Source organism: Bombyx mori, chromosome 12 (genome assembly GCF_030269925.1).
Source record: "Bombyx mori chromosome 12, ASM3026992v2".
In the NCBI taxonomy this organism is placed as follows: Eukaryota; Metazoa; Arthropoda; class Insecta; order Lepidoptera; family Bombycidae; genus Bombyx; species Bombyx mori.
In genome coordinates this window covers 9,867,819-9,885,617 of record NC_085118.1, presented here as the reverse complement: position 1 = coordinate 9,885,617, position 17,799 = coordinate 9,867,819, and the positions used below count along the sequence as shown (strand labels likewise).

Below are 17,799 nucleotides of genomic sequence, written 5' to 3'. Positions count from 1 at the left end.
AGAAATCAAACGCGAGGTTGCCTTGGAGCCAGATTTTATTTCTACTATTTTTCTTTTGATGAAAGAAAAGAAGAGAATTTAATACAAATTTGCGTGTAAAATTAATTTACTTTTAAGTTAATTTCTTTAGCAGTAGCATTGTTCAGAATTAGTGGCCGTAGTACGGGTCGTAGCCGTGCTGGGGTGCGCCGTATTGAGGTCCAGCATACTGTTCGTATTGTGGATGCGACGGCGTTGGCTGTAAGAGAACAGAGTGATGCTTTTAACATTTACTTATTTGAACTATCTATTTTTGATGAGTCAACATAGACTGGTGGTAGGACCTTTTGTGAGTTCGCACGGGTAGGTACCACGACCCTGCCTATTTCTGCCGTGAAACAGTAATGCGTTTCGGTTTGAAGGGTGGGGCAGCCGTTGTAACTATACTGAGACTATAGAACTTATATCTCAAGGTGGGTGGCGCATTTACCTTGTAGATGTCTATGGGCTCCAGTAACCACTTAACCCCAGGTGGTCTGTGAGCTCGTCCACCCAACCAAGCAATAAAAAAAATACGGTCCACCTATTGCTAAGCTATGCTAATGTAAACGGCGATGCTCACCTACGGCTGACCCATAGTTTTTATCGGTCTGTTTATTGACATTCATCACAGAAGTAGGTCTACTGGGTAATAGCGGCGTCTTACAAAAAACTGTAGAATACCTATTCTATAGTTATATTGATTTCAATGTATATCTAGAATTCACACAGCCACACATATTCAAAAGGTCTGTGTTTATTACGAACTTTCAAAGTCAAATTCCGTGAAATTACACGGTGAAAACATAAGATACCATTGAACAACGACATTGAAACTAATATGCCTTATGAACTTACAGGCACTTACTTAATTAATTTATTTTAATTATGAATTTGATGTTTGTATGTGTTTGCTATATGAATATCGCATTGTCAAAATATTAAATTATTTTACATTATTCAATAAGTTATAAAATTTCCCAAATAATCGTCAGCGTTTTTTTTTGTTATATTGTCTATAAGGATTGTCGCAATCTATAACTTGTTTTTGTGAGCAGGCCAATTGGAACTTCTCAAAGATCTATGCCATATATTAAAATAACCTAATCTATTTGCTTACGTTTACTGTTTTCCGTTCTATTTATCATGCTAATGCTCATTTATCACCAACATTAACAAAAAGAAAAAGCGTAAAAATACTTTGAAGAGAGGTATTTCAATCGTATTTTACCTGATAGTGATAATAAGTCTTCTTTTTGTCGACATCTTTAATAGTTTTGACGGGCACCATATGATTTTTTAGCAGTTCCTTGAGCTTTAATTTGGTGGAGAGCATGTTCGCGGCGAGGGCTTTGTTAAATGCTTTTAATTCTTTCAGTTTCGCCTTCACAGCCCAAAGACCGCCTTTCAACAAGTCCAGCTTGTCGAGGGATATTTCGTTGTCCTCCTGTTCCTCGTGATCGTAGCTGGGAGTGTCGTATGCAGCTCGGAACAAATGTTGATCTTCTTCGTCCAAATCAGAATATCTAGGCACGTGTCTTGGTGAAACTATAACGTGTTTTTTATATTATAATACATACAATGAAATTGATTGAATACACAATTTTATAGAATAAGAATATTATATTATTATAAATTGAAGAAAAATAGCACACTATTTTTATTTCTAAAGCAAAGTTATGAAATTATTAAAAAGTCTGCAAACCTGCGTTAAGAAACAAAATCCCAATAACTAATTTCACGATCATTGTGATTGAATAATAATTTTAACTACTGTGATGATTATAAATTAGGAGTACAATGACTTTCAACAAATATCCTAGATATCAATTATTTAATTTGAGGGTACATTAGATTCTTGTGTTGAATTTCCTTATTTGTATCTGTGCCTCAGATCTGATGTTTTACTTTGAACGTCATATTCATAATGTACTGTGCTTATGATTTTTATATAATAAATATTATATTTTAGACATCGGGTTTACTAAGTTTTTTTTTATGTAGTAATTTTTTAGCAAATTGACTTGCCATCTCAGATATCTATTTCCATTGTACTTCTTCGAACCGTCGTCTAAGCTTTCGCTATGCAAAAGATTAATTAAGCAATGCCTAACTTATCTAGTACATATTATAGTAAATATTTATTCATTTGTCCTATCTATATGTAACTAAAAATGTATGTATGTCGGCGGAGTCGTTTAGTCGTAAAATGAAGTCAAATCGATCGAAAGCCAATCGTTGTTTAGCAAAAAATCGATTGGCTTTTAAAATAGATACAAATATATTTTTTCTAACCATATTTATTGCTGTACTGTTTTTTATTAACTCAGCACTACGTTACAACAGTAACGTCATTTTTTAAACAATAATATTTAAAAATCTTACATTACACATGAGATCATATCTTAATAACTATAAAAACTTAGATTACATATCTTACTGAAACGTTCCATAAAAATCCTTTTTGTATTTGAAGACATTGAGGACACGAGTGACAGAGTTATTTTAATTTTCTCTTAAAAACGAATTAAAATACAAATGGTTCTACATTAACCTAGAGTAATTTGCCGTTTGTCGCAAGCATCATTGAAGATTTTGCCGTGATTGTCTGTAACGTTGACCCTCCAAAGGAATGACCGGTAATCAAAATGTTCATTACATTGCCAACCGTAACCAATTATGGTAGTGAGATTATAAATATTTAGCGTATTATCTATGGTGTAAACAATGGGATTATAGAGGGTACAGGTAAGGAATTACACTTTAATAGACACATGTATGCAGTTTTTCGTAAGTGCTTTATTGAGTGTGTCTAAACTATTTATATTTGTGTAGCGAATTTACGTGCGGTCTCGTAGCTTTAATGGACGAACACTAAAGTAGTAGCCCTTTGCTATAATTTCAAAAAGTTTTAGGCTTAACAATTATTAAACAAGAAAATATGCAAATAACATAAGAAGAGGTTCGTGCATTATATATATTTTAATGTCATACAGACATTAAAAGATATATAATGCATATATGCTTAGAATGTCCATAGATATCGCACAGTGAGTATTGCCACCAAATTTGAGACATCGGATTGTATGTATAACGGTAGTAGCGCCCCTCGAACCCGCACTCATGACCGTTTTGCGGTAGAAATATACAGGATGGTAACTATGATGGAGTAATAGTGGTAGGTGGTAGGTAGATAGGAGGAGTTTATTGGTTCACTGAGTTCATCAGTCGTTCGTAAACACGTTTTGGCTACGTATTTTATATTAAAAAAAATGGCCTTCGAGATTTGAAATCGGGCAACGTTGCAGCGTTTGATGAGAGCCCAATCCACTTTAGGCCACGAAAACTTTAAAATAGAAGGCATTAGTCTAAGCCTCTCGTATTGCAGTAGATGCATAAAAATATTAACATATAAATATTATTAAATACGTTTTTAAAACTAAGCTACACGTAAATTATTTATTTAAAAAACGTTTGAAAGCAGTTGAATTTGTTCCAAATTCGTGAAGTTAATAATACCTATTTAAAGATTAAAAAAATATATGTTAATCAACATTAAATAATACGACATAGGTTTAGATTACTGAGATCAATTTTATGGTTATTATGGTTCTCTACGTGCACGGAATCCATCGTGTAAGGAAAACCGGTAAATTTAGATATGTCTTCAAATTTTGGAAATTCGAAACAGCTTTTTTCAAATTTTCCAATTGCATCCTTAACAAAAACTAAGGTGATTTTGTCAAAAAAGATTTTTGATCACGTTCAATGAATGTTTATATTTCGACTGGAGACTTTTGATTCAATTCTTATTTACAAAATTAAATGTAAATCACACGTGTACTCACTAATCAAACTATAAGCAATCCAACTACTTTTTGTGACAATAAATACATTTGAAACCGTAATACGTTTTACAAATACACGAGTAAATTGTTCTATATTGAACTGTCTTTAAAATTTCTCGTCAAGGACATGTTTTTTTCAACAGATTATATTACAGAGATATTACTGATGTCATAAGTTGGATTATATTATATTTTTTTCTATACAAAGGAATTGAATATGCACGATTAAAATCTAGTGCGTCGCCTTGACTGTCACAAGGGCGGTCTGGTCTTGTACAAGTCATCGTCGATGTCGAAGGCCGGGTCAGCGTAACCCGAGTCATCGTAGCGAAGCGATCTGCGGACAAGCGTTGGTTCCATTAACACGCTTATCGCTTCGTCGGCGCGTCCGATAATCTCTTTGTTGGGACCGGCGTGATTTCAAGACTGCTTTTTATTAACGCAATGGTTTTAATGCATGTTACATTTCACCGAACTTCGTTATTTTTCAAAGTACATATTTCAAAATGGATTAGCGTCCGATTTCTGGACTTTTTTTTTTGTAATTTTAAGCGAATGTGGCAGGTTTGATGGACAATAACTTGTTATTTAGTCGAATTTATTAAATTTATCAGTCGCGAAGTAGCTACCCGTGAGCTGCTAGCGTCCCATCTGGCGGAGCACGAGCTCGCCCACCCGTTCTGGTGAAGATGAAAATACCAACAAATTTGGTGAGATTTGTTCCATCCCAACAAAGAAATCTACTAATTACTGATGGTATGGAATGTTGTGTTTCGGTTTTAAGTTTTACGACAGCCCATAATGCAATAAATAATTAATCAAATCACACACAGTTATCTGACGCTAAACTAGCATTCCCGTAACTATTAGAACCAGAGATGATATAGTACGTTTAAATATATACATGCATAGATATTAAACACCCAAATAAAGAGCAAACAGCGCTATTCCTCGCGTCATTGTTTCCCAATGTGGGAAACGAACACACGACTCTCGTCTCGCAGTCGAAGGCGTAACTACTACGCCATCGAGTCAACCAATAAGACTGCCACTTCGTTGTAAGGTCTATTAGTAACCACTCAATAAAAGTCGGGTCGTGCCCATCCGCAATTAGAAAACTGACTATCGGTGTTCCCGGGAACAAATTTAAGTCAAAATGGATCTTTTAGATGCAAAATCCAAAAATGTTAAACATAATATAATCATCATTGAATAACTGAAATCTTTGGAATAGTTGACTGATACAAATAAGTTAAGAAAGTAGTGTGATATATTTTTAATTTAAATTAAAGTTTCAAAAGTTAATCGAGAGCGGTTATTTTTCCCTACCTATGCTGATAGTCTTGAGAAGCTATTTCAGCTTCACCCTAATGTGTAGGTGAGCGACGGGTTCGACGGGGTTGGTGACCGGTGCTTGTGGTACCTAAAAGCACCGTTAATGGATCGGGAGGATCCGTAATGACGTGTTTTGGGCGACGTCGACAGAGAGCGGTGACGGATGCTGCGGGAGAACGTTTTACTGGGAATGGTTATTTTACCTGTCTGGTGTTCTAGTTCTGCATCTGGAAGGTGGCGGTGACCGCGAGGAAGCTCTGAGCAGCGCAGGATCGTCGTACCTCCTCGACACGATAGTGAAGTCATGGTGGGCGTCGATCAGCTTCTGCAGCCGCGAGACCATCTCGAAATCGGACACTGACGCCGGCACCAGAATACCGAGGAGTTTGGCAATTGAGTTCCTAAACAAAATAGTAAAGAATTACAAACAGCACAGGCAGCCATGAACTTTTGTTACAAATACGACCAGAGAATTACAATGAGCTTTCGAAAGACAAACGCATTCGGCAGTTTCCACATCCCTCTGGTGCGTTCCGTGTCTTTTTTTAAGGTTTTTTGTTGTTGTCTTTTTAAGTAAACGAGAGCATACAGCTCTCCTGACCTTTTTTTTATATTTACAATGGCTTCCCCGTCCTTCAAACCGAAACGCATTACTGCTTCACGGCAGAAATAGGCAGAGCGGTGATACCTACCCGTGCGGACTCACAAGAGGTCCTACCACCAGTAATTATGCATATTATAATTTTGCGGGTTTGATTTTTATTACACGATGTTATTCCTTCACCGTGGAAGTCAATCGTGAACATTCGTTAAGTACGTATTTCATTAGAAAAATTGGTACCCGCCTGCGGCATTCGAACACCGTTGCATCGCTAGATACGAATGCACCGGACGTCTTATCCTTTAGGCCACGACGACTTTAGGCTTAAGACTTCTGGAAGGCAGGTGGTCGACATCGCTCACGGTTAATACCAGGATACGGTGTATCTATTTACTAGACAGTAACCTGAAACTTTGCAACTGAGCTTCCCGTCGCTGACACTCAGCCAGGGCTTCTTTAGTCCTCGCGAGATCGTCTCTCAACATCGCGATCTGGTGTTCCGTAGAAGTTCTTTCCTGTTCGAAGGTCTCTCCGGTGGCTCTAACTTGGTCTTTCAGCACGTTGACTTTCCGGTTATACCGCGAACGCAACAATTCGGCCTCGTCTAATCTCTTTTGTAGTTCTTCGATCTTTCGCGCTCGTTCCAATGCAGTTATCTAATACAGAATGACGTAATCGATTAATTCGTTTCGTAAACTTCTATTCTTTGATCGAAACAAATGTAATTGAACGATTACTTGATGCGTAGATCTACTTTTGCTATGATCAAATGCAACCGCGTTTGTATTGAGATAATAATTTTAACCTTGCCATTATTATTGGTATTCCAATAATTCCAATAATAAGTCCAATAATAGTTCTAAGAAAACTTTTTATAACACATAGTTTCATCTAGGGAAAATAGTCATATAAAAGTATAAATATAATACATAAATACGCTCTAAAATTTAGTTACAAAATCTATTTTCACTCGTGCACGGCTTCGAATGTAACGAGAATACGATACAGTTATATGGGATCGGAGATTTCACAGTACATACTATCAAAAACGCAGTCAGTAGGTATGCTTAGTGCGAGTTTTTTAACGTGCTCGATAGCGTACGAGTTAGCCCAATTTTGTATGCAATTGGAACAATGCCCCAGCGGCAAACGTATGCAAATGATCCCATTCCATATAAATATGAGCGAACTGATGGTAGGACCTCATGTGGGTCCGCACGGGTAGGCACCATCACCCCGCCTATTTCTGCCGTGAAGCAATAAGGTGTTTCGGCTTGAAGGGTGGGGCAGCCGTTGTAACTATACTTAGACTTTAGAACTTATATCTCAAGGTGGGTGGCGCATTTGCGTTGTAAATGTCTATGGGCTCCAGTAACCACTTAACACCAGGTGGGCTGTGAGCTCGTCTACCCATCTAAGCAATAAAAATAACTTTTACGCTATCGAGAACGTTAAAAAACTCGCAATAAGCACACTGCAGAACTTTTAATTACGTGACAAAGTTGAGTCCTTAATAATGTTTAAGTATGCGGACCTTGTAGTCGGCGGCGTCGGCGAGTTGTGCGTTGAGGTCGCGCAGTTGGGCGCGCGCGTCGCTCAGCTGAGCGCTCAGTTTGTCGCACTGGCGAGCTAACTTCTTACTGCGAGACATGGCTTCGTCGCGCTCCGCCTGCAGCACGGCGCGCACGCGGCAACTTTCCTCCTGTCCAATCGACATCTTCAATAAAATCCAATTTCCGAATACGTATTCAGAAATTAACGAAAAATGTTTTCTTTTTAATACACTTTTACTAGCTTCAGACGTATGTATGTTTGTAACGGAATATTTGAACATGATTTTGACCCCCTTCAAAACATCGGATTAACTCGAAATTTGGTATACTTATTAAGGACCGATGATAATTCAATATTAAAAAAAATATTGAAATTCAACTAAAAAATGAAAAATAAATAATAGTTTGAAAAAACTACCAAAATACGCTTTTATAGAAAATCCATCCCCATTTTATACCAATCCCATAGAGTTCTTAAAAATAAACGAACTTTCAGATAAAAAATAAAGAATGTCTCAATTTGGTATCGAAAAATCATTTTTTTATTCTGCCGTTACTGACAGCACATAAATGTCTGCCTTCTGCCGTCACATTCTATTTTTTATTGCCCTAGTAGCAGTGGCGTACCTAAGGGGGGGCGGTGGGTGCGGTCCGCACCGGGCGGCACTTACCCTGGGGCGGCATTTTAGCATTTACTTTTAGTTGTATAAAGCAATTTATTCATTTCATATTTATTTTCTTTCTTGAATAATAAATGATTATTATGATTATTATAAGTTTAATATTTGATTTATATAAATTATGATTAACTATATGATTTCGAATATTATTCATCGGTGTATATAAATGCATATTAGTGTAAATTTTGAATTCAAGAACAAGGTAATAATTTGATTTTATTGTATTCATTAAAATTCTTTGAATTCGTAAAAGTATCTTTTCGATTTTGTTCGGCAATTTTTCCTAACTAAATTTTTTTAATATCAGTTTATAAATGTCATTTCTTTTGAAAAGTTTATATGATTACTTTGAAGTAATATATCAATATTTTTTTATTCATCGATTTTTCTTTTGAAAAGCAGGGCCGGCGGAAGGCGGTCTGCTAGGTCTGCAAAGAATTAGGGCGCCGGCATAAGAACTATCTTTTTCAAACAACAAAATCTAAACGAGACAAAACAAAAATACTGACGAAGTTACAATTTCAGAACTCATTTGCGAGTTCTGAAATTGTAGATAAATATTCTCAGTCCGTTTTGAAGAATTGTATTTGGATTGATAAATTGCACCGCTCATATGCCCGTGTAAACTACCAGTTGACATGGACTTGGCATTATACACGATTTTTCTAGTATGAAAGCTAGAAGAGTAGATATTATATAAATATGTTTACGAGTGCATACAAATAAGTCTAAAAAATTTACTCTGTGTATTAATTAATATTGATTAAATAACTTAATAATTTATTTATGTGTATTAATTTATAAAAACCACTATTTGATTGACTTATAATAGAAAGAGCGGCAGACTGGAGATCGCCCCGGGCGGCAAAAGTTCTAGGTACGCCACTGCCTAGTAGGCAAACGAGCAGACGGCCCACCCGATGGTGAGTGGTTCCCGTCACCCATGGACTTCAGCAATGCCAGAGGCAGAGCCAAGCCGCTGCCTACCAAAATGAATATTCATGAAAAACATTGAAATAAATGAAAAAAAAACATCATAAAGACAGGGAAAGCGTTACACCAAACTAATTTTATTACAATGTAAACAAAAATTTTAACTTCCCGCTTAAAACTTCATCAGTTCCATATCGGGTGTCAATATTCTTTTAATAATTAAAAAAACTAGCAGCACGTTCAATGAAACTAATGATCTATTCAATTTGATTTACCTGAACGCTAAGTTTACGCCTCAATAGATCTAAATGTAAATCTTTTCTTTGTAATTGTTCCCTCAAAATTCGGATCCTTCTTTGTAGCTGATAAACCACTGCTGTCTGCAAGAAATGAAACAAAACCACATTTTGTCAAATCAATTTTACTTTATTTACGTGTTTAGATAAACGATAAAATTCATAATATCTTCAGCTAAGTTTTACTAAAGATATTCGTTTTAAGCCATGCAGAAATATAGGGCGTATTGAAACCGTTCCCTGTGCCTACACGGAAATAAACTACAAGCCTAAAGTCAACGGAAAACAATTTTTATTTACGTAACTAAGCATTCATACTTATTGTGGTTATCATTAGTTCGCATTACGCGAAACAAAATGCGTATATAGCTACCGGTCCCCTCAATTCCCAGAAATTTCGTTAACGCGCGTCAGTTAACTTTTTAAAATGCAGCATTGCGTGCGATACACAAATATTAACGTTTTTAGTGTTGTCATGATTGGAATCGTCTCCTTGTTTACCGGAAAAAATCTGTATTTTTAAATAATAAAAACAGGCATTACAGCAGACTATTTTCGCATTCTAAATATTTCAAATTTAAATAACTATCTAAAATAAATTAATTGTTTAACTATCTAAAATAATAATAAAGTAATATTAACTATGCAACTAAGATAAATATACATACATTATACATATAATGTCTACAGTGAATTAAAATAGATAGAACGTACTTACGTACGTTACGTAATTACTTCTTGAATGGCGTGTCAACCTAGGACTATTGATTGTAACATTTGTTAATTAAAATTCTAACCGCAAACAAATTTTGGTATGTTTTCAACCCAATATTCTAAGTGTTCAATAATGGATTAACGAGTATTAGCATGCCAATTTTGAATAACATTAGTCTTACTTCTTTGAGATAAGGCAAGTCATGGAAAGATCTTTCCCTGCGGAGTCGGGGCAGGCTACCGTAATATCCATAATATAGCAGCTACATAAACACACACATATTTATAATGTGTAATATAAAACTTACTTTTACTTTACTATAAAATAAACGCATATACACAAGCAACATTTGCATAAAGAAATGTCCTATCGTTAAATAATTTGTATTTAAAATTTCTGTGCTACAATTTATACTTTTTTTCTTCTTCAGATGATAGGCGATTATAATATGTCATTATAATGATCAGATTATGTTATTATCACCAAAACACGATTATCCTACATAATATCCTATATACTATAGTGTTCTCCTATTTTATGTAAAAATCGATATTGGTTTAAAATTTAAAATTTTGTACAATTGCAAATTTTGTACATGAGCAACAGAATTATTAACATCTTGATATTTAAATGCGATGTTGAACAATCAATTGTTCATTTAGTATCGCTTCTAACTTTGCTGTTAACTATTAGTTTCAAGAAAAATTATAAGGTAAGATAGCCTTTGCAGGCGTATAATAAAGTGAAAACAAAATACATCGTAAATTTTATCTTCTATCTTCTATATATGTATATAAAAATGAATTGCTGTTCGTTAGTCTCGCTAAAGATTCGAGAAAGGCTGAACCGATTTGGCAAATTTTGGTCTTAAATTATTTGTGGATGTCTAGAGAAGGTTTAAAAGGTAGATAAATATGAAAATGCTCGGAATTAAATAAAAATTACAATTTTGTTTTTCCTTTGATGTGTCCCCCGTCGGACGGATTCCTTTTGTTTGTTTTAAGTTTATTTTATACAAAAGTTTAGGTCTTTTATTTTTCGATTGAGGTACTACGAAGTCTGCCGGGTCAGCTAGTCATTAAAAAAAAACTTCTATACAGTAACTTCAATATTCATTGAAATAAAATTTTCATAATCGGTACATGATTGTGAGATATATTGATATATCAGATAATGAAACGTTAAAATCACACCGAGGAATGTTATAAAAGTTCTCTGTGAAGCGCGCTGGTAGGCGTTCACTCGCAACTTACTGACCTTGTCAACAATTTTATCGCTCTCCAGCCGCGCCAATTGCTCAGCTCGATGTATAATGGATTCAGTGTGTAATTCTATTCCGACATCCTGGGTCAACTCGTCCATATTTAGCGTTCTGCTTAGACGCTCGAGGAATGCCACAAACTGCAACAATGTAAAACAGCGCAAGAGAACAAAACAATACATTAAAAAAAAAACAACGGTGAAATTGTAAAATTCCTATATACGTAAAATATAATTTTTAATAAGTTATTTTTTTTTCATTCGTATACGGCCCAACTGATGGTGAGTGGTTACCGTCGCTCATGGACGTCAGCAATGTGAGGGGCAGAGCCAAGCCGCTGCCTACCCTTTAATACTCTCCGCAAGCCTCGTTTGAAGAAGGACATGTCATAGCCCTCGGAAAACACCGTGGAGGGGGGCTCATTCCAAAGCCGGATGGTACGTGGCAACAAAGATCTCTGGAAACGCACCATGGATATTTAATATATAAACTTTAACAATACATATTCCGTTGTTTTTATTTCACAATGATCAAAACTGAGAATTACCGTCTTAAGCAGTGTGTTCAGCTTTTGTTGTTAATAAAAAAAAATTTATTCTTTCTCTTTAACTTTACATGAAAGTACTGTACCTATACACCTAAGTAGATTTTTTAAAACGTTACATTAAAAATATAAATCGAATCTGTTTCTTGTTAGGAATCACGGATGCCGTACCGTGCTGTGAATACGTATATAGTTTCAAATATATCATGGATTTGCCCGCTGAGTTTCTAGCCCGCAGAGTTTCTTGTCGGATCTTCTGAGCGGGTTGCGATTCCAATCCGGTAGTAGAAGCATTCGCGAAACAGCTGTTCATGAGTTGTTAGGTCTCCTTTGGAGGCGCTCGGGCAGCTGTTAGCAAATCCCACCACCCCCTGGCCGAGCCTTTGCCCACCCACTTGTCCCGGTGAAACTGGAAGGCCTTCGGGCCACCAGCAATCCCTCATTCATAAAAAAAATAACATCATGGAGTAAGCTTACATACGAAGCGGGCATTGTTCTCTTGTTTCAAGGCTACACCAAGAGGGCGTTTAATTTTATTTATAGATCTTCTTAGCAGTGAGAAAAAAAGCTTCAAAAGCTAAAGTGTGCACGTTATGTAACGTAAATAAAAACACGCAAGCCTTGCATTTGTCGATACCGACCGTCCGCCAGTATGAAACTTTTAACCTTATTTACGCAATTATGGCTATTCTCTGTTTCAGCGGATCTCAACTTTTTTTACCAATTAATATATTATTTACAAATTCGAGACACCCTTACATACTTACGTATCTGATTTTTTTTGATAATTGAAGTGAAGGTAAAATACATTTAGTAAATTATATATTACTACTAAGTTAAAGGTACGGTTAGTATGTATCTAGTATAGAGTTGTAGTTTAACCCCTTATATACCCCAGATATACAATTCCCCGGTCGCCTTAGATAAATACCTACATCATATTTGTTAATTTCGCTAGACATATGAGAGGGCCTTGCGACACAATAATGACAATGTGTCGCGACACGGTAGTTGAGAGCCGCTGCCCTAATTGAAGGAGCGTTTGATCGATAATCTGTACAGGCCTTAAATACTTACAAAGTTTATTATAGCAATATCTGTTTATATTGAGTAGCAGGTAATATAATCATATATGGTATATACGATGAGAATTTATAGAGAAAGCTCGTAGGATAACGCCTTAACATTTGGCATAAATGTTGGGGAATATCTTTGGAATGTATGTAAAAGTTTACGAACAATACCCACGTTCGCTTTATCTTTCCTTAAGCTGTCTCTGGATAGCTCCATTGCATTCAGTTCCGATTCGAGCTTGTGAACTTTAGCTTCGAGCATATTCCTTTCGTCTTCGAGTATTCTAACACGCGTCGTGGCTTGATCATGCAAATGAGCGGTTCTGCCCAGCTGTTGAGATTCCATGTTCAGCTTGTCTCGGAGAGCCTCTATTTGCTTGAAACGAATGAAGGAAAAAAATAACCAAATAATTTATTTATTGGTTAATGCGGTTATGATTTTTAAAAGTGCAACTTACGACAGTTTTATCTTTACTTTCACTTAGTATTTCACGGATTCTTTCTTTTATAGTGCTTTCGTGAGCTTCAACAAATCTGGTTGGTAAGCTTAATAAAATAGCAAAGGATTCCATCGTGTTCCTAAATTCTGCTTGAAGTCTTTGGTATTTCTCGTCTCGATGTCGTAAGTCCTCTACAAAAATAAAACTTTTTATTAAAACTATCTGTTTAATTTAATTTGTTTTAATGCAGTATTGAGAAAATAATTTCGCCCCATTGCCTTTCTATAACGGTAGTAGTTGTCTTAAGTATACTTTATAATTTCATACATCTAATTCGAGGGCTTAAATTTGCCTGGCGGCTTGTAAGTAATTTCAAATATATGGATGCCAAAATATTCTACCGATACTGTACTGCTATAGCGCAAGTAGATAATCCAAAAGTATGTTACTACAACTTCTACACAGTTACCTTTCAACTGAACAATAATAGATTCATTTTGATTAACATTATCTGTTACGACGTTTAAGTTTTTAGTGCAGTGTGATAGTTTTTCTCTGGCTTCATGCAACTCTCGTTCTACAACTCTATTCTGTACAGTGAGAGACTCCTTCTCCTGTTTCAGTCTCTCAATATCTAGGAGTTGAGATGAGAGCTGTCTTTGTAATATATCTTTGTCATTATTTGATCTTTCTAAAGCATCTCTACAGCTCCGTAGATCTTGTTCTGTCGTCGATAGATTTTCGGTAGTGTTCATACATTTGTTTTTCAATCTTGTGATCTCTTGAACTAATTCAGCTGCTTTAACAATAAGAGCCTCTGGGGAGTGAGTGTGCGTGCTATCACAAAAGTCAGCATCCAGCGCGGCAGATAGACGCCTTATTAGATCATGAAATTGACAACGAGCATTTTCTTTTTGCTGTTCCTCATTATGACAATCAAGTTCGAGAGAGCGCAGTTTCTTCTCTAAATCTTTAATTTTCTCTTCGCAGTAACGGTTGTCCCTCTGTAAAGTTTGTACTGTGAGATCGCTGCGTCCCTGCACTGTTTGTAGATTACGATGTGTTTCTTCGAGATCTTGTATTTTCTTTCTGAGCGACGATATAATGGCGTTTTGTCTTGCATTTTGTTCACGAAGATGATCGATTTCAACTTGTTGTTCGAGTATTCTTTGGTCACGGGACAGCATTTGGTTTTTTAAATCACCGTTCTGAAAATATGTCACAGGCTAAATAATGAAATTAGGATATAATAATGGAAATTGCTTTCAATTAAGTTCAAATTGACTAAAACGAAAATTTTCATGACAATAAAAACTTACTTCAGATATAAGTTTATCTCTTTTATATTGCAGCCCAGCTAGATCGCTTCGTAAGGCGGTTATTACGTCATTGCCTAAATCTACTTCCATCTGTAACAATACTTTTAAGCATCAGAGTGACTTCCGTGTAAATTAAATCTGTAGAAACACATCCGGGCTAATTAAAGTTAAGTATTTCTAATGATTTTTCTCTAATAAATTTTAATCACACACGAAGTTTTATATTTTATAATTCGGTATTTTGACTGGTCATTGTTATCGAGTGAGATCATGGAATTTTTACAATAAATGTAGGACCTTAATCCAACTCACACGCGTTTTCAGGTTTATAGATAAAATACACAAGCACACGGCTTAACGTGACGTACAAAAGACGACTAGCGAAGCAAAGAGTACTTCTTGTTTGAAATGTAGCGTGACAGCGGCTGATATTTCAGTCGCATCGAGCAGGAGTCACGACATCCGTGTATAACTATGATATTATCATATTCCGTGGTTGAATTGGGGACCATCAAATCCCTACGAATTGCTTTTGTGGGTTACGTCAAGTTATGTTGCTTAAGATTTTTATAGATTTCAGGATAATTCATATTCATAATTCATTCATAACTATTTGTATTATTATTATTATTATATATTTTTTTATTGCTTAGATGGGTGGACGAGTTCACAGCCAACCTGGTGTTAAGTGGTTACTGGAGCCTATAGACATCTACAACGTAAATGCGCCACCCATCTTGAGATACAAGTTCTAAGGTCTCAAGTATAGTTATAACGGCTTCTCCACCCTTCAAACCGAAACGCATTACTGCTTCACGGCAGAAACAGGCGGGTACCTACCCGCGCGGACTCACAAGAGGTCCTACCACCAGTAAAATTTTATATGAATCTTCTTTGATTTCATATCAAAAACAGCACAGTGTAGAACTGTAATCTTTTTTGTATAAAATTAATAAAAAAAAAAATTCAGTTTAATTCATTAATTAAGAAAATGTCAATATTTGTAATTGGTTCATAACATATTGGTACTGTGAAGTAGGCCTAAGGATATTTTGATCGATCCATTATTGTACTATTCGTAATACGTATACCTAATTATTTCAAGGGAATATTGTGCATGAAGTGTTTAAGTACATTTAGCGAGGGTTATGACCGAGAAGCGCTGCCGGTACGAGGCACGAAGGCAGTATCAACGGTTCGACCCCTTAATTATTGTGCATGAAAATTGTTTCACTTTATTTTCTTTATACTCAAGAAAAGTCTAAAACGTCGATTTATAACATCGGCATCATAAATTTACGAATAGAGGTGTTCGTCATATTTCTTGACAGCTTTTGTGGCACAATATTTTTACCCAAAAATTACCTAGGTTTTTTTATTGCTTAGATGGGTGGACGAGCTCACAGCCAACCTGGTCTTAAGTGGTTACTGGAGCCCATAGACATCTACAAAGTAAATGCGCCACCCACCTTGAGATAATTTCTAAGGTCTCAAGTATAGTTACAACGGCTGCCCCACCCTTCAAACCGAAACGCATTACTGCTTCACGGCAGAAATAGGCAGGGCGGTGGTACCCACCCGCGTGGACTCACAAGAGGTCCTACCACCAGTAATTACGCAAATTATAATTTTGCGGGTTCTTATATCTTATATCTTCGCATAGTTCGAGACAGAACTTGGATATATGATTTGTATTGGTACATTGGGTATCCTAACATTTAACCAGAACGCAGGAGTCCTTTTCGGAAAAAATAGACAGTATGTAACTACCCGTGCGGAATCACAACATGTACCTATGCAAAACACGTAGTTTATCTTAAATTGTCTTGTCATTCTATTAGGCATTCATTCTGTCATATCATTCTATTAAGCACCTGTGCATCAGTTTTTGTAAGCAGTGAGCACATACTTTGAGGACGCAGTATATAACAATGACTTTAAAGTAAAATAGCGAGAGATCAGAGAAATTTAAAATTAGTTACATGTTTTTGAGTGTAATATTTATTAATAATAGTGACGTCGTTTTGAGGTCGATTATATACATAGTAAATCTTATTTTGATCCTCACGATACAGGCTGTGCCTAGTGTGAGGATCATTGGTTAATACTATATTGTTGATGCCATCTGCGTAATCTCTCAATTTCTTAAATATGTAAATAGTATTCTAGGTCATGATTTAAGAGTTTATGTAGTAAATGAATAATAATTATCATTATTATAGTTATTGTAACACGTTGATTAACATTGTAACATTTAACTCACGTCTGAAGGGCTTTTGCTGACCAATGCTTCATAAACTTTCCAGTCCACTTCTTCGTTACCCTTTTCTTCGGTCATGTTTTCTGAGAACCAGGAAAACTCTTTACATAGCAATGTTTTACATGCGTTTCCCTAAATCGTAGTAAACACTGTCCGTGAGGCACGTTGCTATGTAACGGGTACCGTAAACAATTTAATCGATAGAACAGAGCGAAATTACAAGTGATGAATATACTTTCTTGTTTTTTTGATGCCCATTTTGACGAAATGTGTCAGAGGGGAGTGAGCGAAGAAATGGTATATGATAGAGGAGTATGGAAGGAGAAGACATGTTAGGCCGACCCCGGGTGACTGGGAGAAGGGCAGGAGAATGATAATGATGAACATCGCTCATGGATGTCACCAATGCCAGGGGCACAGCCAAGCGGCTGTCTATTTTGTATGGACTTTGATACTTGCCTGTAACAGCGAACAGAACGACGTGCTACGTAAAGACCCTTTCACAGAGTAGTGGTAACGAAGTTAGCTTTTGATATTGCACTGTTTTCATTCGCTTATAATTAATTTTACACAAAACAGGTAAAAATATGCCCACCCTGATGACATGGAAGTCGTCGTGGCCTAAAGGATAAGACGTCCGGTGCATTCATGTTGAAGCGATGCACCGGTGTTCGAATACCAGGCGAGTACCAATTTTTCCAATGAAGTACGTAGGTACTCAACAAATGTTCACGATTGACTTCCATAGTGAAGGAATAACATCGTGTAGGTAACAAAAATCAAACCCACAAAACTATAATTTGCGTAATTACTGGTGGTAGGACCTCTTGTGAGTCCGCGCGAGTGGGTACCACCACCCTGTCTAATTCTGCCGTGAAGCAGTAATGCATTTCGGTTTGAAGGGTAGGGCAGCCGTTGTAACT

General features: G+C 36.2%; 2 protein-coding genes across 2 annotated transcripts; both read right to left on the bottom strand.

Annotated features, from left to right (window-relative positions):
• Positions 1-17: 17 nt before the first annotated feature.
• LOC101736707 (uncharacterized) lies at positions 18-1,900 on the bottom strand. The gene is made up of 3 exons (XM_004925457.4): positions 1,724-1,900; positions 1,250-1,566; positions 18-238 (listed from the first exon to the last, which is right to left on the bottom strand). Exons 1-3 carry the CDS (start codon positions 1,764-1,766, stop codon positions 149-151), a joined length of 450 nt encoding a protein of 149 aa, XP_004925514.1. The 5' UTR covers positions 1,767-1,900; the 3' UTR covers positions 18-148.
• A 402-nt stretch (positions 1,901-2,302) lies between these two features.
• On the bottom strand, positions 2,303-17,033 carry LOC101745036 (coiled-coil domain-containing protein 170). The gene is made up of 12 exons (XM_038014525.2): positions 16,880-17,033; positions 14,617-14,706; positions 13,767-14,505; positions 13,316-13,488; positions 13,033-13,233; positions 11,237-11,380; positions 10,161-10,241; positions 9,244-9,348; positions 7,337-7,504; positions 6,208-6,458; positions 5,405-5,602; positions 2,303-4,203 (listed from the first exon to the last, which is right to left on the bottom strand). Exons 1-12 carry the CDS (start codon positions 16,952-16,954, stop codon positions 4,119-4,121), a joined length of 2,310 nt encoding a protein of 769 aa, XP_037870453.1. The 5' UTR covers positions 16,955-17,033; the 3' UTR covers positions 2,303-4,118.
• Between the last annotated feature and the right edge of the window lie 766 nt (positions 17,034-17,799).